At 41.3% G+C, this 23500-nt stretch overlaps 3 protein-coding genes across 11 annotated transcripts in view; all 3 read right to left on the bottom strand.

Moving 5' to 3' along the window:
- ryr2a (ryanodine receptor 2a (cardiac)) overlaps positions 1–7742 on the bottom strand; it is an 87469-nt gene extending 79727 nt beyond the window's left edge. For all 7 annotated transcript variants that reach the window (XM_056771789.1, XM_056771792.1, XM_056771790.1 and 4 more), the window contains exon 1: positions 7634–7742. In XM_056771789.1, the coding sequence (XP_056627767.1) occupies positions 7634–7681 (48 nt within the window). In that variant the 5' untranslated portion in view covers positions 7682–7742. The remainder of the gene's footprint in view (positions 1–7633) is intronic.
- A 672-nt stretch (positions 7743–8414) lies between these two features.
- On the bottom strand, positions 8415–21359 carry mtr (5-methyltetrahydrofolate-homocysteine methyltransferase). Its single transcript, XM_056771833.1, has 33 exons — positions 21179–21359; positions 20398–20609; positions 20208–20297; positions 20058–20127; positions 19890–19982; positions 19707–19813; positions 19567–19626; positions 19388–19482; positions 19179–19279; positions 18029–18090; positions 17882–17949; positions 17207–17286; positions 16983–17095; positions 16766–16906; positions 16259–16444; positions 15651–15830; positions 15443–15559; positions 15221–15361; positions 15054–15143; positions 14802–14954; positions 14606–14713; positions 13697–13797; positions 13555–13622; positions 13356–13476; positions 13168–13249; positions 11792–11890; positions 11631–11706; positions 11365–11520; positions 10873–11057; positions 10596–10796; positions 10316–10508; positions 10126–10238; positions 8415–9201 (listed from the first exon to the last, which is right to left on the bottom strand). Exons 1-33 carry the CDS (start codon positions 21204–21206, stop codon positions 9115–9117), a joined length of 3777 nt encoding a protein of 1258 aa, XP_056627811.1. The 5' UTR covers positions 21207–21359; the 3' UTR covers positions 8415–9114.
- Positions 21360–21678: 319 nt separating this feature from the next.
- The window catches only part of LOC130438749 (alpha-actinin-2-like), a 12044-nt gene continuing 10222 nt past the window's right edge, over positions 21679–23500 (bottom strand). Inside the window, exons 18-21 of one of the 3 annotated variants that reach the window (XM_056770883.1) lie at positions 23250–23396; positions 22904–22969; positions 22667–22825; positions 21679–22558 (exon numbers count right to left, since the gene is read on the bottom strand). In XM_056770883.1, the coding sequence (XP_056626861.1) occupies positions 22400–22558; positions 22667–22825; positions 22904–22969; positions 23250–23396 (531 nt within the window). In that variant the 3' untranslated portion in view covers positions 21679–22399. Of the gene's footprint in view, positions 22559–22666; positions 22970–23124; positions 23166–23249; positions 23397–23500 lie in introns of those variants that run through there. The other 2 variants (XR_008909373.1, XM_056770882.1) reach the window with 2 other exon arrangements.

Genomic DNA, 23500 nt, shown 5'->3' with positions numbered 1-23500 from the left:
GTAATAGTATTCCAGTGAGAACAAGAGTAAAATAAGAGTAAATGTGGGCTTGTGAAGCTTTTGTTTGAGCTTCAGATGAGTATTTTTCTAGTATATTTGTGTTAAATGTGAGTCATTTTGACATGATTCCTCTCACCGGAGGAAGAGCATGAATGTCATCTTCTGCTCACAGCCCAGGTGGACGTTCAAAGACTTTTCCATGAAAAGAGACAGATCGAGAGAAATTCTTCATCTTGTTACTCTAATTCAATCTACAGCCGTCTCTTTGGAAAGTTGTGTTAAACTGTGACAGATTCAAAACCTTGTTCGGATCAGAATAATCTTGTGACAAAAATCAACTTCAGCTGCGTGTTTCAGCACAAGGTTCTCGAGACTTTTACCATCCAAGTGTTTAGAAGTCAAGACCTCAAAGTCCAGCTAACAAACAACTTCTTTATTTTTGTTGAATAAATATTCACCGTATAACACATGAGCTCATCATGACGCACAATATTCACATTTAAAGACAAAGAAGAAAATATAATTCCACATAATATTCAAGCGTCTACATGTCACAATGTGACCCGATTGACCTACACAAACACACACAAACACGTGCCCACACACAAAACAAATACACGCACACACACATGCGCAAAACGATCACAAACACGCACACGCACACAAACACACACACATGAATATGAGTCACTTCTCCGAGCGGTGAGAGAAGGAGGAGAGGCGATAATTCTCTTCAGCTCAGTTCCTTTGGTGCACTAGAACATTCCCCCACAGATCAATCACATTACATAAGAGCACTGCAGAGAGGAAATAAAGACACATCACACTCTGATATTCACTGAACACGGTCACTGGAGGATGAATGAAGGATCAATGGAGTGACACAACAGACAACAAAACATTCAAAGCAATAAGAACATATTTCAGGACTTCACCCATTTCAGTGTGAAAGTGTCAATGAACTTTCCTCATATGTGACCAAATCCATTCAATTCTACAGCCATGATGTCATATTATAGTTTACAAACTGACATCATCAAGCCCCTCCCCTCCAAGCAAGTGTCATTGAGAGACACTTCTCATCATCCAATCAAAGTCCTGCTTTACATTTATTTTGAAGCATTGGAAGAAGATTTTATCTGAAGTTATGGTGCGTTATATACTCCTGATCACGTTTATACGCTTGTTATTGTTCTCAATAAAACACACAGGAGGTGATGGATTTCTATCATTTTCTATTATAAACCAGGCTGAGCACATGACGGTGTGGAGGCAGCTGATTGGTGGATGTGAAGCATGCGGTTCTGATGAAAGTGCTCCAGCTGATGTTGACTGATGCAGGTTTTGATAAATCGTCTCACTTACGCATCATTACATCTGACCCGTGTGAAGGATGGAGGAACCTTCTAAACAAACAGCAGCGTATAAAAGCCAAATGTGACACAACACTCATTTATAACCAACAATACCACACACAGACACACACACCTGCTACTGTTATCAATACTTCACATGACACGTGTGAATCTAACACAAATGTGTCATGTCTGCTCTTGCAGGGCACTGGACATCATGAGAATGTGTTGAAGTCTTTAATATAGTTTAAACTGTAATGTCATTTTGTGGTTTATTGTGTATTTAGTTTCTGATGTGATGATGAAGAGCTGCTAACTCAAATGATTATCAACACACATACAGTCTGACCCAGCAGTGTCACAATAAACCACCAGACACAATAACCCTGATATTAAAAAGAAGGATTATGGATGTTGTGTTCAGCACGTATTGTAGTAAATAATTCAGCACACATTTAAAGCTGCGCCCTGGACTCACAATGGCTACACACTCTCCCTACACTTGTGTTCTGAGTGTGATCCTTTCAGCTTAAAAAGAGAAAACACATCATCAACCAAATAAAGATTCTTCTGACTTACAGCTATTTGTTTCTTTTCAGACACATGTCTACAGATATTGTGATATTTTGATTGTGAACTCAGTTGACCATGATCTTGTGTAGTGAAAATCTGATATTGTGATAAAACTAATGTGACAACATGCACGTGTTAACACTGTAACTCACTTCATGTGGATGTGTAACTGCTACACTATGATGATGAATGTTGTGTAAGACATCAGTGGTCCAGTGTTGTGTGTGGAAAGGTCACACACTTCATCATATCACTCTCCATTCACACAGCCCAAAGGTCACACTCAAAGACCCAACATCACTTCAAAGAACACAAACACACAGGGACACGCATACACACCAATAAACACTCCCATAAGCACACACATTAGCACACACAAACAAACACAGGCACACAATAACATAAACAAACACTCAAGCATGGCACCCACACACACACAAACACACTCACTTACATTAGCACACACACACACACACACACACACACACACAAACAAACAAACATAGGCACACAATAACATAAACAAACACTCAAGCAGGCACCCACACACACACAAACACACTCACTTACATTAGCACACACACACACACACACAAACAAACATAGGCACACAATAACATAAACAAACACTCAAGCAGGCACCCACACACACACAAACACACTCACTTACATTAGCACACAGACAGGCACACACAAACAAACACAGGCACACAATAACACAAACAAACAAGCACGTACAAACACACACATAAGCACACACATCCAAATACAGGCACACACACAAACACACACACAAAGTCATGCACACACACACAAGCGCGCACAAACAAACACACACACATAAATCACACACAAACAAACACGCACACACACACAGTGTTACACAAATCACACACACATCCAGCAGTGTGACAGAGTGATGGTCTTGTTTTAGCTGCAGTAATTCTTCATGACTTCTCTCTGCAGTGCATGTGTGAATATGAAGCGCTGCAGCTCTGAGGATTCACACTGTAATTAAAATTCTGTCTGATCATGAACTCTCTCTCTCACACATAAGAACCAGTGTGTGTGCTGGTCACTCATGGTGGGCTAATCAGAATGCTGATGGAGTTTACCCAGAATGCAACACTTCCACATGGACGCCATCAAACTGCTTATCGAGGCAGACATCATCACACACACACATCTTTAGGAAATATCCTGACGAAAACATGTTGGGTGTATGAAAGCACTGTCATTTAAAACATGAGAGCGTTGTGTATTTGTGTTGATCCATCCTGTAACATTTGAGTGTGTGTCTGATCACATCCTTTAATAAATACAAGTCACACACAATTCATCATCAAGCCCTCCTCTACTTGTGGGTCAGTGCGTGCTCTGTATCTGTGTGTATCTATAATCCCATCTACAGTTCTGCACTGAAGACCTCCAGATCCTTCTCAATATGTGGTGTGTACAGTACACGGACCTCCAGCTTCCTTACACCTGGCCCAGAAAACTCCTGCCATAGACTCTCGCACGCTCTCCAGTGCATTAAGATCCCACGCTTTCAAACACGTAATGTAAATAACCTTCTTGTCAGCATCACCAAAAGAGTTCAGGTGAGGTGTCTTGAAAGTTAATAAGCAGCCTTCATTTTCTTGCCAAAGTTCAGTCCCAGCTGAGAAACACAACCCAAAAGAGAGAGAGACTGAAAGAAAGAGAGAGAGAGAGAGAGAGAGAGAGAGAGACTGAGAGATGTGGAGCTACTGTGCTCTTCCAACAGTGATATACCTCACAGTAGCACTAGAGAGATGGGCGAGGAATCTCTCTCTCTCTCTCTCTCTCTCTCTCTCTCTCACTCTCTCTCTCTCTGTCTCTCTCTCTCTTTCTCTCTCTCTCTCTCTCTTAATTACATAGTAAATCAGAGAGAGCTGCAGTCAGTGTGACTCTATTAAAGAAACACAAATCAGCTCCCACAGCACAACCACACTGGCCAAACATACACTCACACACACACAACATAACAGAACCCCTACAGAGACACACACATCATAGACGCACACATCAGAAAACACAAAAACAACATGCGCACACACACACAGGGCTGGGGAGTTGCAAAAACGCATGTAATTTACGTACTTAAAATACAAAATTTGAGTAACTGTACTGTTTTAAATGGTGGTAGTTAAATTACAGTTATTACAGTAAATTACAGTATTTAGATTACCAAAGTGATTTATTCATTTTAATGTCATTTATTTCATTTACACATTAATATAAACTGTAACGGGCAATTCATGTAAACAGGAATCTGTGATTCTCTGACTCTGACAATCTGCAAAAGCATCTTTAACTACAGTTCTGCTCACAGGTTTCATACCTCTGTAGAATATGTCAAATGGGAATAATTTTAACAAAATAAGAGGGATCTGGGTTCATAGAAATGACATTTTGATTTGATTTAGCAGTGTTCAGAATAAGCTATTTCACGTAATAGATGTGAACATACACTCTGTAGGAGCCGCATTTGAGTTTGTTTTTGGTTCCATAACTTACTTATAGTTGTCTTTTCTATTGCTTTTGGGTAGTACATTTCCTAAAAAGCCAGGGGGCGCGCCACCCTATACATTGGAGCAGGTAGCGCATGATTGGGGAGAATGCGTAAGTGCCAGCAGATTCAGTCTTTGACGAAATGTAGTGGCAAAAACAATGTTGGTCTTTGACCTCGGCCTGGATCTGCGATACAGGAAAGCTTGGTTTATACGAGAAAGCGCTACAAAGGAATATTTAAAGACATTTAAAACAGTTCTCTTTTACTCTATCTATTTTACAATAAACACCGACAAACATTCAACTACAAACACTCTTGTATTTTCTTGGATTCGGGCTGTGAGTCTGACCCTGCACTCGCATTCTCCCGGTGGTCGAAAACAGTAACAGGGGGTTACAGGAAAAACCCATCATTGTTTTTGCCACTACATACTCCATAACACAAATTGAGTGAATTTATACAAATTGCCAAATAAGAAAATGTAAATGACCTTAAATCTTTAATGTCTGTGGTCACCTGAATGATCACATTCACATGATGTTGTTTGTGAGTTGTTAGTTAGCTTTCATGTTATGTTGTTAGTGCATTCAATAGATTCAGAGAACAGGGTGAAAATGTTTAAACAGGATGATATGTAAATACTTTGTTTATAGATAATATTTTGTCATTTAGTACTGCCCTTCTCATGTATACGCACATGTTTCCCAGAAGACAAAATAACTACAATTGACTTTTAGCGACCCATTCACCAAAGTCTACACACCCTAGCTCTTAATGCATTGTGTTGTCTTCTTGAGCATCAGCATTTTTCTATGATTGTCTGCTTTTTTGCTTTACACATATATGGTTGAAAACTGATGTTTTTTTATAATTTGCAGAGGAAACCCATGTCCTCCGTTAGGTGGTTCCTCTGTGTTATGTACCTAGTGTTCCAAAGTATTCTGATGAAGTTACAGAACTTGTGTAATCTAACAAAATACATTACAATTTACTTTTTAAAGCTTGTATTTTGTAATCTGTGGTGAAATTTTACAATTACAATTTATTACAAGTTATTACAAATTACAACATTTTAAAAGTAACCTAACCCAGCCCTGCACACACACACACAGCAGCACATGTCCAACAATCTCCTGCTCCTGTAAACATGCTCATACTGTGGTACATGTGATGACACTGACCGGAGGAATCAATATATGATAAAGAGATGCCTCATTTACATATATGCTAATTAGAGTGTTCTTGCTGATGTAGATTTACATATAGGATGTGTTTACAAGGCTTATTCAAAAAAACACAATAACATTATTGACATTATATTTAATACAATAATATGCTATTGGCTGAACTTGATGGACAAGCATCCAATCAGAGCGTTTAGAGTCCACATAGACACAGACAGTGATGACACACGTTTGTTTTCAGGTCACACAGAGAATTCTGAGAGAGAGAGAGAGAGAGAGAGAGAGAGAGAGACAGAGAGAGAGAGACACCTCTATACTCTTCTGCTCATGTCTCTCTCCTCTAAATTACGTAACAGCAGAATCTTATCAGATATTAATGTTGTGTGAGGAGAGAGAGAGAGAGAGAGAGAGAGAGAAAGAAAGAGAGACAGAGAGAGAGAGAGAGAGAGAGAGAGAGAGAGAGAGAGAGAGAGAGAGAGAGAGAGAGAGAGAGAGAGAGAGAGAGAGAGAGAGAGAGAGAGAGAGAGAGAGAGAGAGAGAGAGAGAGAGAGAGAGAGAGAGAGAGAGAGAAAAAGAGAGAGAGCGAGAGAGAGAGAGAGTTTGATTGACAGTTTCTCAGCTGGTACAGAATCTGTGTGTTTATGTAAGATGAAATCTCAGCATGGCTAAAGCGCTACACCTCACAAAACAAGTAAATATACTTTACAGAAATATTATTTTATATACGATACATTTATTAAAATCTGCAGTAAAACAAATATCACTACAACGCATTACAACATTACAATAATCTTTTGCATTTCAATAGTGAAAATTGGTGTACAGGGTAATGAAAATAATGTGATGATGCAAAAATCATTTCACTGAAGCATCTCCTTTAAAAGTATTCTTTTTGTATTAAAAAAACAAAAGATTTCGAGTTTAAAATGAAATATTGAATCTCAGCGTCAGTGTTAACTTCATCTACATGTTAATGCAGTTTTTCCTAATGCAAGAGATTTAGCACACTATTAAAATCCTCTGCTGCACACAATAAAACCTGGAGAAAACCTACAAGACACATCCACATCTCAGCCAATCACCAGCTTTTGAACTGTTGAGGGGGCGAAAAAATGTCATTTTGGACATGTGACGTTTGGTGATGATATCTGCTGTGATGTTTATAGAAGGCATTATGCCACTTTTCTCTCTTTTCACGGAGGTGATTTGAGTGTTTTGTGCCGGCGGCAGAACAATCAACAGATCAATCCCACTCACATCTGAAGCTGAAGATCAACACACAACCACACATAGAACACACAACATCTGCACTGCCGACGCTCGTGAATGTTAAGAAGCCACATACCAAACACCCTCACATTATCATCATTATTATTATTATTGATCAACGACACAATCTGACATTCTTAAATAATAATGCACACTCAATATGACAAATGACATGAAAGAAGATTACAAGACGCTATCCTCAACTCCATCATCTATAATCGATACGAACTCAACTCAGTCATCATCATCATCATTGCGGGTGGGCATTTGTCTGTAAAATTTTGCGTATGTCCTGTTTAATTTGTGACCTGTGTTTCTAATGTTCTGATTATGCTGCATTACTGGCTGCTGAAGAACCCATGCAATCCAACATTTTCACTGTAATAATGTGGATTTCTGCAGTATTTTTGCAGCATTACATCACACTAAACAGCCCCTGCTGATGCTGTCCGACTGCAGTGGAGCTTCATATTCACTTTATATTCACACACACACACTTGTACGTGTTCATCATGCACCTGACATACGCACTGCACAGGGCTGAAATAACAGAGCAGTTCAGGGCTGATCCCACGAGCAACACATCCACAGCAGCGCAGAGTGATGCGCAGACCGATGCCGCTGACTGACCACCGCAGCATCAGGACCACTGCAGTCCCGCCCGCCCGCGCGCGCACAAACACACACTCACCCAGACACACACGAGCGCGTGTACTCACGGTCCGTAAGAACTGGATCTCATCCTCAGCTTCTCCGCCGTCCGTCATGGTTCGGCGCGGGTTCGGAGAGTCTGGCCGGACAGATGAAGCGCGGATGCTCGAGCCGCGTAACGGGTGTATCCTGTCGCGCGCTGATTAGACGGCTGACATACTTAGAGGGCGGAGTTACGCAGATGAGCGTCTGCTGCGTCATGACGCCCTCTACAGTAGCACTGCTGCTGATGCTGCTGGACCGGGAACATTTGATCAGACGATGGAGTTTAATATTGCTTCAGGGTCGGTAGTGGAAAAAAACCCGAACATTTGATATTTGAATATAGAATGTATTTATAGGACTTTTTTTAAGAATAAAGTGTTAATGAAAAACATTTGAGTGACAGAAGTAGGATTCAAATTAAATGTTTGTTTTAAATGTTACCAAATATCACCTTCAAACCCTCTAAAAAATGTCTATAACATAACCTGTTCAATTGTTTTGATCTGTGAGCTCTTGTGGTTTCTATTCAAAATATCATTGAGACGTCTCTCTCTAGTCCCATTGTGGAAGATTGTCACAGATTTCTTTCACTATATTACATTGATTTGCATATTCACTGTGTTTTCACAGATAAATACACCCAAACCTGTACAGTGATGAAGACCGAGATGATCAGGATGAAGTTGTGACGGCACTGGTGAAACCTTAACTTTGTGATATTTCTACACAATAACCACGAGCCCCATCACCATGTGACATCAGTGTTGTGTTTCAGACAGAAGAATAACACGCAACATAATCAGATCAAACACACAAGACGTTTAATCTGATAATACTCATCTTTCAGGGTTCATCTGACAGAGAAACAGCAAACATGTAGTTTTTACCACAGTTAAACCATTACTAAACAGATTGTGTAGTGTATTGTGCGTAAAAGGCCACAAGAGTTTGAAATCAAAACAAAAATTGAATTGATGTCTTTGAGTGGAAATGACCGATTTAAAAGTATAAAGATACACAGATAACGTAATAGATGACGTATCCCTGCTGACTATGAACTCACATTTCTTGTTCTTTAAAATGAGCAACGATTCAATGTGCAACACGTACAGAATTAAATTAATACTGAAACTATCAGTAGCATATTATGGGTTTATATGACACAAGCCTGTAAGAGAAATCATTACAGTCTCCCTCTCACTTTCTTTCTCATTCCTTATAAAATCCAGCTAAAACAAAACTACAAGTGCTCTTCTTTTATACAATTAAAAACTGAAATCTAATTAAAAAATCATTTGAACAGACATGTCTGTAGTGTAAAGTATAAAGTTGAAAAGGACCCTCAGAGCCAAATAGACAAATCTGAAGCAAACCGACACGACACTCCATAATGAGAAGATGAGAACGTGAGTCACATCTCTCTGAAGTCTCATCTGCAAGTAAAAGTGAGAGACTTGAGAGAAGTGAGATTTGTTAGGTTTCAGTCCGTCTAAAGTGCAGTGATTTATTCTGTATCGTAGCCAAGGATCGGACCCAGCCATCTCTCCACCTCTGACACGTCCATGTGTTTCCGACAGGCGTAATCCTCCACCTGTCCCACAAGAAGACAAACACAAGGCACTTCATTCTCTCTCTCCTCCAAGAGTTTCAATCTCTAACATTCAACTGTAGGTTTGTCACATTTCAAGGGTATCTATTACAAGTCCTCAAAGTTGCATGTCATGCAGTGTGTAATGTTGCTGTGTGTGAATGTAAACGAGTTGTAAAATCAAAAGTGAACGAATCACAGAGTTATTGGTTTGAGAAAAAGGAGTCGACTCTGAATCACGCGAATGAGTCTGTCGTTCTCATTTCAGTTCCGGGTCGGATTTGCGTCAATCCGTGTTAATTCCCGCCTACGTTCCATTTGCGACGCTGTACGCGGTAGACCAATCACAGCAGACTACACCATGTGATCAATCAGATCAGAGTAGGCTGATAGAAAGGAGGGGCTTAGACGGATGAATCGCTGAACAAATCATTTCAGAGTCAGTCAAGAAGTGAGGTATTAATAAGTGACTATTATGCAAAAACGAGAAATTGTTGTTGGACGCTCCATAAACCAAAGTAGGACCTTAAAAACCACAAAATATTTACTTACTTACCGTTTGTTACACTGACATCTAGTGGTCGACCTTGGTATAGCAGTCTAAATTATTTTGCTTGTTATCATATTCTACAGGCACTCTTTTCATTTAAGGGAATTCCCTGAACGCGCACATGCAGTAATATTTGTTTATGTTGTTGGTTTGAAACTGTCTGTATTTTATATGGATTCATATTAAAATATATATTTTTAATTAATTGTGTTCAATGTAATGGTTGATTCTACCGGATGTTTGTTTATGTTGTTGCCGCTGAAACAGTCTAAAGATGTTTTGATTAATTCTATAAAATCCATCAGACAATCCTGCCACAGATACAGATGATGTTTGTTTCGTGTGAATGATGAGAGACGAGAGATGAAGACTCAAACCTGCTCTTTCGTGATTTTGCCCACAGAGAAGTAAGACGATTTGGGATTAGAGAAATACAGTCCTGACACCGCTGCGGCAGGGGTCATGGCCAGAGATTCAGTCAAATCAATCCCTAAAAACAAAAGTCCACATATCAGAGATCAGATGTGTCAGATCCTGGTGTCCCACACGAACTCCGTCACCTCTCACCTGTTTGCTTCCGTATGTCTGCCAGTTTCCACATGGTGAGTTTCTCTGTGTGATCTGGTTGGCTGGGGTAACCCGCAGCCGGACGAATCCCGTCGTACCGCAGTCTGTGCAGGTCAGATGCATGCAGAACCTCCTCGTCACTGTAACCCCACAGATCCCTGCGCACACGAGCGTGCAGCTCCTCCGCAAAGGCCTGCGTCAAACACACAACACACACACGTCTTTCCTCTGTAACACACACGTGTTGTTGCGTGCATGCGTGTGTGCGTTGTGATCTCACCTCAGCCAGTCGGTCGGCCAGAGCTTTCACCATGATGCTGCTGTAATCGTCTCCCTGCTGTTCAAACTTCTGACTGAGCTCTTCTGCTCCGAACACGGCCACGGCGAACACACCCACATAATCCTGCACACCGCTGCCCTCAGGAGCCACGAAATCCGACAGGCAGAAATATGGCTCTGAGCTGGCCGAGTCCTTCTCCGCCTGTGCACACAAATCAAGACTGACGTTCAATTCATTCAACGGGTAAACATGCGTAAACACGGATCACAGCGGTTACCTGCTGTCTGAGGCCGTAGAAGGTTGCGACAGAGCGTGTGACATCTTCAGAGTACACGTGGATGTCATCGCCGGAGCTCTGAGCCGGCCAGAAACCCACCAGCCCGCGCCCCTGAAGACTCCCGCTGTCAATCAAACGGTGTAACAGCTTCAGAGCGTCATTGTGCACGCGACGAGCTTCTTCTCCTGCACACACAACATGGATGACATTCACATGACCTCTGACCTCTCAACTCTTTCCCTACCAGATCATACGCACAAAACTTCAAGGACATGTTTTAAATCAAAAGAAAGATCAGAGAATCATATCATTTTTAATCAACATGACAACGTTTCGAACGTAATTCCGACCCGAAAGGATGATGATGAAAACAGAGGGTTAAGCATGTAAGGGTGTACAGACACCATACTGAGCGAGAGCGCCCCCTACTGTCCAACGGAGAAAACATGAAGAGATGAAAAACTCTCCATCATAGCGGACGCTCAGACATACCAACAGTTTTGTCTTTGAATATTTTAGGGTATCCTCGGTTGGGATATTTGCCCCTCAGCTGCCACACATCAAAGAAGGGCTTCCAGTCGATGAAGTCCAGCAGCTTCCGCAGGTCGTACGATTTAAACACGCGTGTGCCCAGAAACTCCGGCCGGACTGCAGAAAAATAATCCAAAGAAACATAAAACCATTGCGATATTAAAGCATGTCAATGTGATGTGCGTCATCACTAATAAACTATCAAGGATCTGTGGTTTGTGTCTTACCCGGTGCTGACTGAGAGAGCCAGTCCATACTCAGACGTTTCTCTCTGGCCTGATTCAGAGATAAGAAGCGACGGTCCTGAAAGAAACAGAGCAGCTTCAGAACTCAAAGAACGACATCATCACCTCATGACATCATGAAACAGGTCACGTGACCGTCAGACCTTCAGAGAGTCATAGTGATCCAGTCTGACATCCTCATACTCCTCTCTGATCTCCTCAAAGTACTCCTCACTCACTCCTTCATCCAACAGCTGAGAGCACTGAGACACACACAGAGAGAGAGATTACAATGTGATTTTACATGTTTAGCATGTCTTTAACAAAGCACATAGAGTTCATGAGACGGTTTGTTAAAAAAGTTGATTCAAATGAACACAGATGAGATACAGCGGACTGAGAGAAAGCAAAGGAGTTAGGCAGATGTCATCTTAAGTCAATCATTTTTCTAGGGATGAGAGGGTGAACAGAGAGAGAGAGAGAGAGAAAGAGAGAGTGAATAGAGAGAGAGAGAGAGAGAGAGAGAGAGAGAGAGAGAGTGAACAGAGAGAGGGAGAGAGAGAGAGAAAGAGAGAGTGAATAGAGAGAGAGAGAGAGAGAGAGAGAGTGAACAGAGAGAGGGAGAGAGAGAGAGAAAGAGAGAGTGAATAGAGAGAGAGAGAGAGAGAGAGAGAGAGTGAACAGAGAGAGGGAGAGAGAGAGAGAAAGAGAGAGTGAATAGAGAGAGAGAGAGAGAGAGTGAACAGAGAGAGGGAGAGAGAGAAAGAGAGAGTGAATAGAGAGAGAGAGAGAGAGAGAGAGAGAGAGTGAACAGAGAGAGGGAGAGAGAGAGACAGAGAGAGAGAGAGACAGAGAGAGAGAGAGAGAGTGAATAGAGAGAGAGAGAGAGAGAGAGAGAGAGAGAGAGAGAGAGAGAGAGAGAGAGAGAGAGAGAGAGAGAGAGAGAGAGAGAGAGAGAGAGAGAGAAAGAGAGAGTGAATAGAGAGAGAGAGAGAGAGAGAGAGAGTGAACAGAGAGAGGGAGAGAGAGAGAGAAAGAGAGAGTGAATAGAGAGAGAGAGAGAGAGAGTGAACAGAGAGAGGGAGAGAGAGAAAGAGAGAGTGAATAGAGAGAGAGAGAGAGAGAGAGAGAGAGTGAACAGAGAGAGGGAGAGAGAGAGAGAAAGAGAGAGTGAATAGAGAGAGAGAGAGAGAGAGTGAACAGAGAGAGGGAGAGAGAGAGAGAAAGAGAGAGTGAATAGAGAGAGAGAGAGAGAGAGTGAACAGAGAGAGGGAGAGAGAGAAAGAGAGAGTGAATAGAGAGAGAGAGAGAGAGAGAGAGAGAGTGAACAGAGAGAGGGAGAGAGAGAGACAGAGAGAGAGAGAGACAGAGAGAGAGAGAGAGAGTGAATAGAGAGAGAGAGAGAGAGAAAGAGAGAGAGAGAGAGTGAATAGAGAGAGAGAGAGAGAGAGAACAGAGAGAGAGAGAGAGAGAGAGAGAGAGAGAGTGAATAGAGAGAGAGAGAGAGAGAGAGAGAGAGAGAGAGAGAGAGCTGTCTCACCACCACAACACTGCGGGACGCATCAAGAACATGAATGACTGGTGCACTGTAGCGTGGAGCGATTTTAACAGCAGTGTGCGTCCTGTCAACACACACACACATACACACACACATATGTGAATGAAGCACACTGCATTAGTGTGTTGTTATGTCAAATGTGTGTTTGCAGCATCAGTATGCAGTTGTACTTTGATGTTGTGGCTCCACCAATCAGCAGAGGAATCTTCAAACCCAGACGCTCCATTTCCTTGGCAACATGAATCATTTCATCCAGAGAAGGAGTGATGAGACCAGACAGACCGATAATATCTACACAAACACACACACACACACACACATTACAGTCATGTGCACACATGTGCTTCAGTGTGAATGTGAGACACAAACCTGCTTTATTCTGAACGGCCTCCCGCAGGATTCTGTCACATGGAATCATGACTCCTAAATCAATCACCCTGCAGACACACATCAGCTGTTTAACATCAGCGTTCAGACAAACATCATCACATCTGTCTGGTGAACAGCTCACCTGAAGTTATTGCATCCCAGCACAACACCAACAATGTTTTTGCCGATATCATGAACATCTCCCTTCACTGTGGCCAACAGTATCGTGCCCTGATAAGGGTCCTGAAATAAACAAACACAACATCAGGATCCTTTTATTCATCTATCACAGAGAACAGTCACACAGATATTTAAGAGAGCAGAAAAATAATAACATTTTATTCAAATTGATTTATAATACATCTTTGCACTTTTTTTACAATGTTGCATCGTCTCAAAGCAGCTTTACAAGTTTTTGGACACTTAAGGTCTTTGCACATACAGTCAGAAAAGGTTTTTTATATTTGACGCTTGTTTGTGGGGTGTCTCTGAATTATCAAAACACCTCTCAAAACGCGTGCTACGGATGCGAAACACAAAGAAAAACGAACCTAGTCCGAATTTTTAAATGACGGACAAAAATATCAGAGGCGGTGTGTAAATGTGATGGACAAAAAAATGATGAAATAAAATTCTGTTGTAACTAAGAAATGAACTTAATAATATTTGATCTCCTTTTGACTAGAATTTGCGAAAATGTTTCTTGTGATTTTCTCGAGCAGCTTCTGGAAGTCTCCCTAAGATGCTTTTTAAACTATATTAAATGAGTTCCCGTCTATTCTGTGCTCTTGTTGGCTGCTTTCTTTTCTTATTCAGTCAAAGACATCCTTTTTCTTTGTTTTGTTTGCAAAATATTTTTTTGGTCCACTGAACTAATTTCAGACATTGAAGCATACACTTTCAGATCAAATGTTTTTGAAAACAACAAGAAACATTTCACGCAAGCATCCCAAAACTTTTGACTGTTCGTGTAAATAAAGAAAACACAAAATGTTACATCACTTTACACAAGTGTGCACAAGCACACATGAATAAGATCTGAGAGACTCACCTCATCTTCACTACATTCACCGTTGGATCTCATCTCCTCTCTCTCTTTCTCCATGAAGGGAATCAGATGGCCGACGGCTTTCTTCATGACACGAGCTGATTTTATCACCTGAGCACACAAACACAGATGACATCATCACCGGTCGCCCTATCAAACCTCTCATGGGACTGTGGGATCACCGTGGGTCTGTGGGTACCTGAGGTAAAAACATCTTGCCTACTCCGAACAGATCTCCAACTATTTTCATCCCGTTCATGAGTGGACCCTCGATGACGTGCAGCGGTCGTGGATAAAGGTCCATCTGAGAGCGCGCCTCCTCGGTGTCCTCCACCACATACTTCTCTATACCCTGACATATCACACACACACACACACACACAGGAAGTTTTGAGTAAAACACTGAACACATTTCATCTATGACCTTCATTGGAGAACATCACACACCGACCTTTATGAGCGCGTACTCCAGTCTCTCCTGCACACTGCTCTCTCGCCACTCGTCCGTCTGAATCACTTTCTTTCCTCCTTTAGCATTATTCTGCAAATAACCACACAACATTAGACAGGAGACACACACACACACACATCATCGCACAACTGGTCGAGCGTGGGCACCTGAGCGTACAGCAGGAGTTTCTCAGTGGCATCCGGGTCAAGGTTCCAGATGAGATTCTCACACAACAGCAGAAGTTCTTTATCAATGTCATCATACACGGGCAGACTGCCGGCGTTTACGATGCCCATGTCCATGCCACCCTGAACACACACACAGATACACATACTGAGAATCATCCAACACAGATGAAACAAATGTGAAGTTTCACTGTCACGTGTTACCTTGATAGCGTGATACAGAAAGACTCCGTGCATGGCCTCTCTGATGACCTCCATCCCTCTGAAGGCGAACGAGAGGTTAGAGAGACCTCCACTGACCCGGGCACCCGGCAGACTCTCCTACACACACACACACACACACACAGAATAACACACATGTGAAACGAGCAGAAGCCTCAGAAACATTCCAGCGGTGATGAATGTGACAAACCTTTATGATTCTGGTGGCTCTCATGAAATTGATGGCGTATATGTTGTGCTCCTCCATTCCTGTGCCGATGGTCAAGACGTTGGGGTCAAATATGATGTCGTTGGGGTTAAAGCCCACCTTGTTGATGAGGAGGTTAAACGCCCGGGAGCAGATCTTCACCTTCTGATCGATTTCTGTTGCCTGTGAAAACACGTCGAGACATTTCATGTCATTTCACCCACTGAAGATTTAAACTCAAAGTGAACCGGAAGTTGCGATCATTTTTACTTCCGTATTTTGATGCATTTTCGAGTGAAAAAAGTAGTGGGCGTCGCTTTCTTCTTTCTCTGTCATTACAGGAAGGAAGTGCATTTTCAGATTTTAACGGAAGATTATGAGGCCACATGAATTTTTAAAAGAGAACGACTCACTTTGTTCGACTATTTACCATAAACGCTGCAATATTTCATGAAAAAATAGGCAGTCGTCATGTTTTATTTCACTGGGACTTTAAAATCTCCCGATAAAATGTTCACGTTCACCCTCTGTGGACAATAATGAACAGGTGACGATGACCTTGTTAATAAAAAGATGATGAACAGCACATCAAACGCATGGATTTCACCCACCTGCCCCTCCTCATCAAACGCCATGACGACCACAGCAGCACCATAGCGACGGATTCGTCTGGCCCGCTTCAGGAAATCGTCCTCGCCCTCTTTCAGACTGATGCTGTTGACGATGCATTTCCCCTGACAGCACTTAAGCCCCGCCTCTAAGACCGCAAAGTTTGATGAGTCGATACACAGGGGCACCTGGATGAACAGGTCAGAGAGGCAATTCCGACAACGACATATACATATATTTGAAGTCGTGACTAATCAAAAGTAAATAAAAACTAAATAAAAGTTTTTGTTTACATGATTTATGTGTATATACTGTGAATAATGATGATGTATGTATTAATGCACACACATGCAGGTGTAATTTTAAGGGGAAAAAAATATATAATAAATATATATATAATATTTATATAAATATTAAAATGTATATAAACATTACATATATATATATATATATACATATTATATTATTTAAACATTTATTTTATTTGTGTGTGTAATGTTTCAGGTCACCCTAGAGATATCCGGCTCAGAGGCGATGAGGTTACAGAAGCGAGTCATGGCAGCAACTCCGTCCAGCATCCCTTCATCCATGTTGATGTCCAGAACCTGAGCGCCCATCTCCACCTGAGTCTTAGCGATGCTCAGAGCTTCCTACACACACACACACACACACACACAATGAATGTGATACGATCACACAAAACATTCTAATCTGACTGTGATTTACCTCGTAATTTCCGGACATGATGAGTTTGGCAAACTTTCGTGATCCAGCAACATTACAGCGCTCGCCAATGTTAACAAAGTTTGTGTACGGCCCGATCCGGAACGGCTCCAACCCTGAACACACATGAAACTTACTTCAAATGGTACACACACTCTGAAACAATCATGCAATACTTGTATTGAAACATGTTGAGCGTGTGTTAGGACCATGATGAGCGGACAGACCTGACAGGAGCATGAACTCATTAAAAACTTCTTTAGCAGGAACTCTGGGCTTGATGTGACGCACACTTTCAGCAATCGCCCTAAAACACACACACACACAGTTTAAACACACAAACACAGTTTAAACACACAAACACAGTTTAAACACACACATACAGTATAAACACACACACAGTATAAGCACACACAGTATAACACACAGTTTAAACACACACAGTTTAAACACACACAGTTTAAACACACACAGTTTAAACACGAACACACGCAGTATAAACACGCACAGTATAAACACACACAGTATAAACACACACAGTATAAACACACACAGTTTAAACACACACAGTTTAAACACGAACACACACAGTATAAACACACACAGTATAAACACACACAGTATAAACACACACAGTTTAAACAAACACAGTTTAAACACACACAGTTTAAACACGAACACACACAGTATAAACACACACAGTATAAACACACACAGTATAAACACACACAGTATAAACACACACAGTATAAACACACACAGTATAAACACACACAGTTTAAACACACACAGTTTAAACACGAACACACACAGTATAAACACACACAGTTTAAACACATACATGCACACACAGTATAAACACACAAACACACACACAAACACTGCAGGTGTGAATCTCTCACCGGATGTGATCAGGTGTCGTTCCACAACAGCCGCCAACAACATTCACCAGCCCATCCGCAGCAAACTCCTGCAAAAGAAAACACATCAGAACCCTTCAAGAGATGAACCTCAGAGACCTCAGAGACCATTAAAATGATGAATTTTACTTTGATGTGTGAGGCTGTAACATCAGGAGTCTCGTCATAACCTCCGAACGTGTTGGGAAGCCCTGAACAAAAAGTATATCATTGTATATATGTTTAATACTATTTTGTATGCAAGTATAAACTTTGATAACACTTTCTCAGAAAGTAATCAGGATTTCCATGGATTCAGTGTTTTTATATTGTATTTACTCTTTATATGACCATTGAGATGTAGAGATGTAACGATTCACTTGCGATGCGATTCTGATTTGTTCACAAATGAGATGAACAACTGCTCTTTCATTATTATACTCACCACCGTTTGCCTGGCTGGGGGGGCTGTTTTAGAATACACATTTTAAAGTTTTACATAATTAATATTGCATATAGGAATGTAAAGTGGGTTTAATATTTGAACTGTGTTTCTCTCTCCTTTATCTTAAATGTGTGCTTTCATTGTGTGTGTGTGTATGTGTGTAAGTACATGTGCATATTGTGTGTGTGGAGTGTTTTGTATGTGGGTATCTCCTTCTTCTGTGTTTTCATCTTTTTCGTGTTTTTACAGGTTTAACTTTAATTGTTTTGCTTTGAATCAATATGTCTCATGTACAGCTGCTTTGTAACCATAACAATTGTAAAAAGTGCTCTATAAATAGAGTTGAGTATTATGTATCGAATGTTTCACATTTCTTTGTCAAATAAAAATATATTTTATACAACTAAATTGCTATTTTAAAACGTATTCTAATCACAAAAAAAGGAATCATGCAAAAATGTCTTTAACTTTAACAAACTACGACTGTTTGTGCTTTTCCTAACTTTTACTTTTATAAGAAATATCATCAGATCCACGTGTTCCAAATGTGCAGTAAACACGGCGGCCCCTGCTGGTCAAAACATGCTTTGTTAATCATTTCACATCTCAACTGGTTTGAATCTTCACATAATATAATCGATTTTCAACATTCTCACAGTGAATCGTCACATCCCTACGACAGTAAGTTATCAACACTACAGATGTACATTTACGGTCCACAAAATACAATTACAAACTTCCTTTCAACCAGACATTTATTGGTGCTCAAAGGGAGAAGATAATCTAGACCGAGCACATTCGGCATTAGCGAGAATCTTGATAAAGGCACATTAATCAAATTCTGAAGCATCTCACCTGCGTTTGGGTAACAGATGACAAACGCTTCAGTGCTCTTTCCTATGGCTTCAATAAACGGTCTCATGTCAGACGCACCCAGAGCACAATTCAATCCGATGCTGACACACAGAAAGAAAGAGACGTCTGAAATATTTCACACAGCAACACAAACTCATTCTAGACATTTATGAATGTTTCAGACGTCTGGCGGTGAAAATCTGTCTCACCACAGCGGCTGAGAGTGAGACACGCTGATGACAAACGCTTCACCCGTCTGTCCTGACAGCGTACGACCGCTTTTATCAACTATAGTCCCAGAGACCTGCGCACACACACATACATGATCATATAGATTACAAAGACATACATGACTGCTGTACGTGACCTCTAGTCAAACATCACTCACAAAGATGGGTCGAGGTTCATACGAGTCTTCAAACAGCTGATCGATGGCAAATAAAGCCGCCTGTGAGAAACAACGAAGCCGTCATATTCAGTTCTAGACTTTTCTGTCATGTTTTACGAGGGCGCTCATGCGTGTTTCACCTTTGCATTAGCCGTGTCAAAGATGGTCTCCACCAGAAGAAGATCAGCCCCGCCGTCCAGCAAACCTCGAACCTGCTCCGTGTACGACTCCACCAACTCGTCGAACGCTAGACAAACACAACATCAGCGACCGACAAGATGCGTTTAACGCTTCTGATGTAGAAAACACACAGACGGTCTTACAGACATTCCTGAAGTCGGGTCTTTCCACTGACGGCGAGACGGACAGCGTTTTATTGGTGGGGCCGACGGCTCCTGCAATGAACCTTTTACAACCTGTCAACGAGAAGAGTGACATCACAAAACTGCACGACGGACCGATTCAGCAGTCACGGGAGATGAGATTCTAACCTGTCTGGGCCGTGACGTCATCGGCGGCTTTCCTGGCGATCTCAGCGGACGCTTTGTTCATGCGATACGCCTGGCACAACGACATCAGAGAGTGAGAACACGTGTCACTGTATCTACACAAACAAACATCCAGATAAAGCCAACAATCACCATGTGCTGCATCGCATAATCCCCCTGAGCGATGCTGGTGCTGCTGAAGGTGTTGGTCTCGATGATGTCAGCACCCGCCAGCAGATACTCCTGCGGAGAGACGCGCTCGCATCAGGTTCACGTGATCCTGAGCAGAATTTGATCAATGGTAATGACATCATGCGTGTGACACGCCATGACCGCAGCAGACCTTGTGAATGCTGTAGATGACGTCAGGTCGTGTGATGCTCAGTATGTCGTTGTTTCCTTTCAGACTGTTGGGATGATCTTTGAACTCTTGACCTCTGAAGTCTTCTTCCTCAAGGTTCCTCTGCTGGATCATGGTCCCCATTCCACCGTCCAGGACCAGAATCCTCTGCTGCATGAGGCTCCGGAGCTCATCGTGAACACACACGGACTCTCCTGCTCCACACACACACACACACACACACACACACACAAGCAAACTTCTTTTGTATAGTGACACACTAACATAAATATTTTTTATTTTTGTCCAATATTGTATTATTTTCTATTTCACAGTAAAATATGCTTTACTTAGATTGTAAAAGCCTCAAAAAATGTCCACACACTTTCATAGTCTATTAGACAGCTGACGTCACACACACGCACGCACGCAGGCGGGTTACACAACAAACCTGACACAGGTTATAAAACAAGCTTAATCGTTGTTGGGAAATCTTGCAATGCTTCAAACACTAAAGAAATAAATATGAATCAAAAGTCAATCGATCAATCGATCAATGCACTTCCTTCTTTCTCTCTCTCGCGCGCGCGCGCTTTGCAAAACGGATTCAGAAAACTCATTGTTATCAAAATCGTCCAAATACAATGTAAAGCAATATAATATCAAGCGAGTCCACATAACATCTGCAGTGACAGCTGACTGACAGATGTTCTGGTGAAATCACTGACAGATTGTGAGTGTGTTCTGAGACGATGCGCTGCCGAACGCACGCGCTGCCCGTTACCTGAGCTCTGGTGTATAGTTGGAGGCATTCTGTTCAATTCACTTCACTGCTCGACCCTAAACACTCCAAAACAAATCGTCCACACGCGGTTAAGTCCAAGACGTATAGGTTCTGCCACTGTTAGACTTTGTTCAGTCAAAACTTGCTTGGATACACGTGGACAAAACCCGCGCATGCGCAGTCCGAGCCAGGCCGTCAGAGCGCCCCCGATACGCATGCGCGTTCAGAGCACTGCTGAGTAAACATTTTCACAAAACATAGGCTACAGATATAAAATATCATCTTAAGATATTTTTTACAAACTGTTATGCTTTCTACTTTCAAAGTAAAAAATACACGTGCTTGCTGACCAACAGTTTATTTGAGACTACAATCCTCAAAATCAAAAAATATATAAAATATCTTTGTTGTTTGGTAAAAACAATGTATATAAATTTAAACGAAAAGCAACATTTAATATTTGGAACTGCTTAAGTAAAAATTAATTATAGTCTCTTAAATCTAAATGGCGTTTGTCTTGATGGGCAGATTCTTTGTTTTTTCAGGCTTAACATTAATAATATGATGCATAACCTACTTACATTTATCTCATAAGACCTTAATTGCCTCAAATTTCACCCATTAATCAAAGGAAAGAAATAGGAAATTTGAGTTTAAATGTTTATTGAGGTTTCCATCATTCTTATGATTTTACATTTCCCCAGGTTGTCATTGCTGTATTGCAAAAAAAAATCTTAACATTTGTTTTCATTTTAGGGTGTTTCTTTTGTGAAATTCGAAGGAAAAAATATCAAATCAAAACAAATTTATGAAAAAATGATAAAGTTGATTCTCTTTAGAAAATTTGGCAACATTTTCTTAAAGCCTTTATGTATAATGCATTATAAAGGGTTATTTAAGGTTGGGATGCATTATAATTGTTCATAATGTTAACCAAATTAAAAATGCAAAGTGTAACAATGAATTGATAAGTGTTGTAATGTTTTACTGTAGTTCCAATTTTCATGAGACATTACAATGCATTAATACATTCAACTTTTATAAAGCATTATACACATATGCTTTAAGTAAAGTGTTATGGTGGTATAAAACAGCAGCTTTTATAAGCAATTTGTTTGTTTGCTTTTCAGATGAAAATTACAACTTTTAGAGATCCAAAGCGCAATTAAAAAGTAGTGTTGAAGTATTTTTTAGGTAGAGGCGCAGTGCTACTCCAGACCACTAGAGATCACTCTCTCCATAGAGGGCAGTAGAGAAAGCCATGTAGTCCAAAGCCCCTGGAAGTCCATCAGGTCCCACGAAAAGGGGCATTCTGGAGATGCAGTATTCCGCTTGCTCCGGGGGCAATTCCCTACGGAGTTCATCCACCAAGATGTACGGCTAAAACCAAACAAAGACTGTCACAAGAGCTCCGAAATAAAAGATTGCGTGTTAGGTATATATATATATATATATATATATATATAAGGTGTTTACACACACATGTACCTTGTCCCCGGCCAGTATCCTGAAAGAGGCGACGACCTGTTCTGCCGTGTCAGTGTCTCCGGTCTCACGGGTCATAAAGTCCACAAACGACTGAAAGCTCACCGCACCAGAACCGTTCGGATCCACCAATGACATGATTTGAATGAACTCTGCTTCCCCCTGCAGAACACACAGATACTGATCCACAGAATCACACATGATTTTAATCGCACTAACAGAGATAAAGTTTGCTGTTACCAGGTCATAACCCATTGAGATCAAACAGGCTCTGAAGTCATCAGTCTCCATCCCTCCCTTCTTCTTCTGCAGGACAGACAGAACAAGAAAATCAACCAATCAAAGTACAGATGAAGAAACCAGTTGAGCTTTAGTAACCGACACTAAACTGCTTTATCAACCACATCTTCATATTAATAACAGCTGGTGTTGGTTTAGTTGTGTTGAAGTTCAGTTAGTACCTGTATGAGTCTAGCAGATTAAAGTTTCTTCAGGTTATTCTCTAAAGAAACACACAGAGTGAGTTATCAGACCGTGAGTGTTGTGTCAGTGTTACAGGAAATGATTGTGATGTAGTTTGTGTTACTCGATCAAAGTGTGTGAAGGAAGATCTGAAGTCATTGAGCTGCTGTTGACTGAGGCCTTTAGCGTCCCGCATCAGAATCTGAGTCTCCGTGTCGTTGATGGTACGAGCGATCGTGGTCAGCAGTAACTCCCATCCCACACGGATGTGCTGCGTTACCATGGAGACATAACACGTTACAGAGGGACAGTTTATCATGATATGTGTTTGTGTGTATGTATGAGAGAGAGAGAGAGAGTCTGTGTTTATTATGG

The sequence above is a fragment of the Triplophysa dalaica genome, chromosome 17 (assembly GCF_015846415.1).
Source record: "Triplophysa dalaica isolate WHDGS20190420 chromosome 17, ASM1584641v1, whole genome shotgun sequence".
Taxonomy (NCBI): domain Eukaryota; kingdom Metazoa; phylum Chordata; class Actinopteri; order Cypriniformes; family Nemacheilidae; genus Triplophysa; species Triplophysa dalaica.
This window is presented reverse-complemented; position numbering and strand designations above follow the sequence as displayed.

What these genes read in the sequence shown, in the direction of transcription:
- mtr (XM_056771833.1), bottom strand. Translation starts at nt 21,206, where the DNA reads ATGCCTCCAACTATACACCAGAGCTCAG. An exon ending in ATCACTATGACTCTCTGAAG is followed by an intron (nt 11,707 to 11,791) that starts GTCTGACGGTCA and finishes TGTTTCTTTCAG; the next exon opens with GACCGTCGCTTCTTATCTCT. An exon ending in GCTCTCTCAGTCAGCACCGG is followed by an intron (nt 11,521 to 11,630) that starts GTAAGACACAAA and finishes ATTTTTCTGCAG; the next exon opens with TCCGGCCGGAGTTTCTGGGC.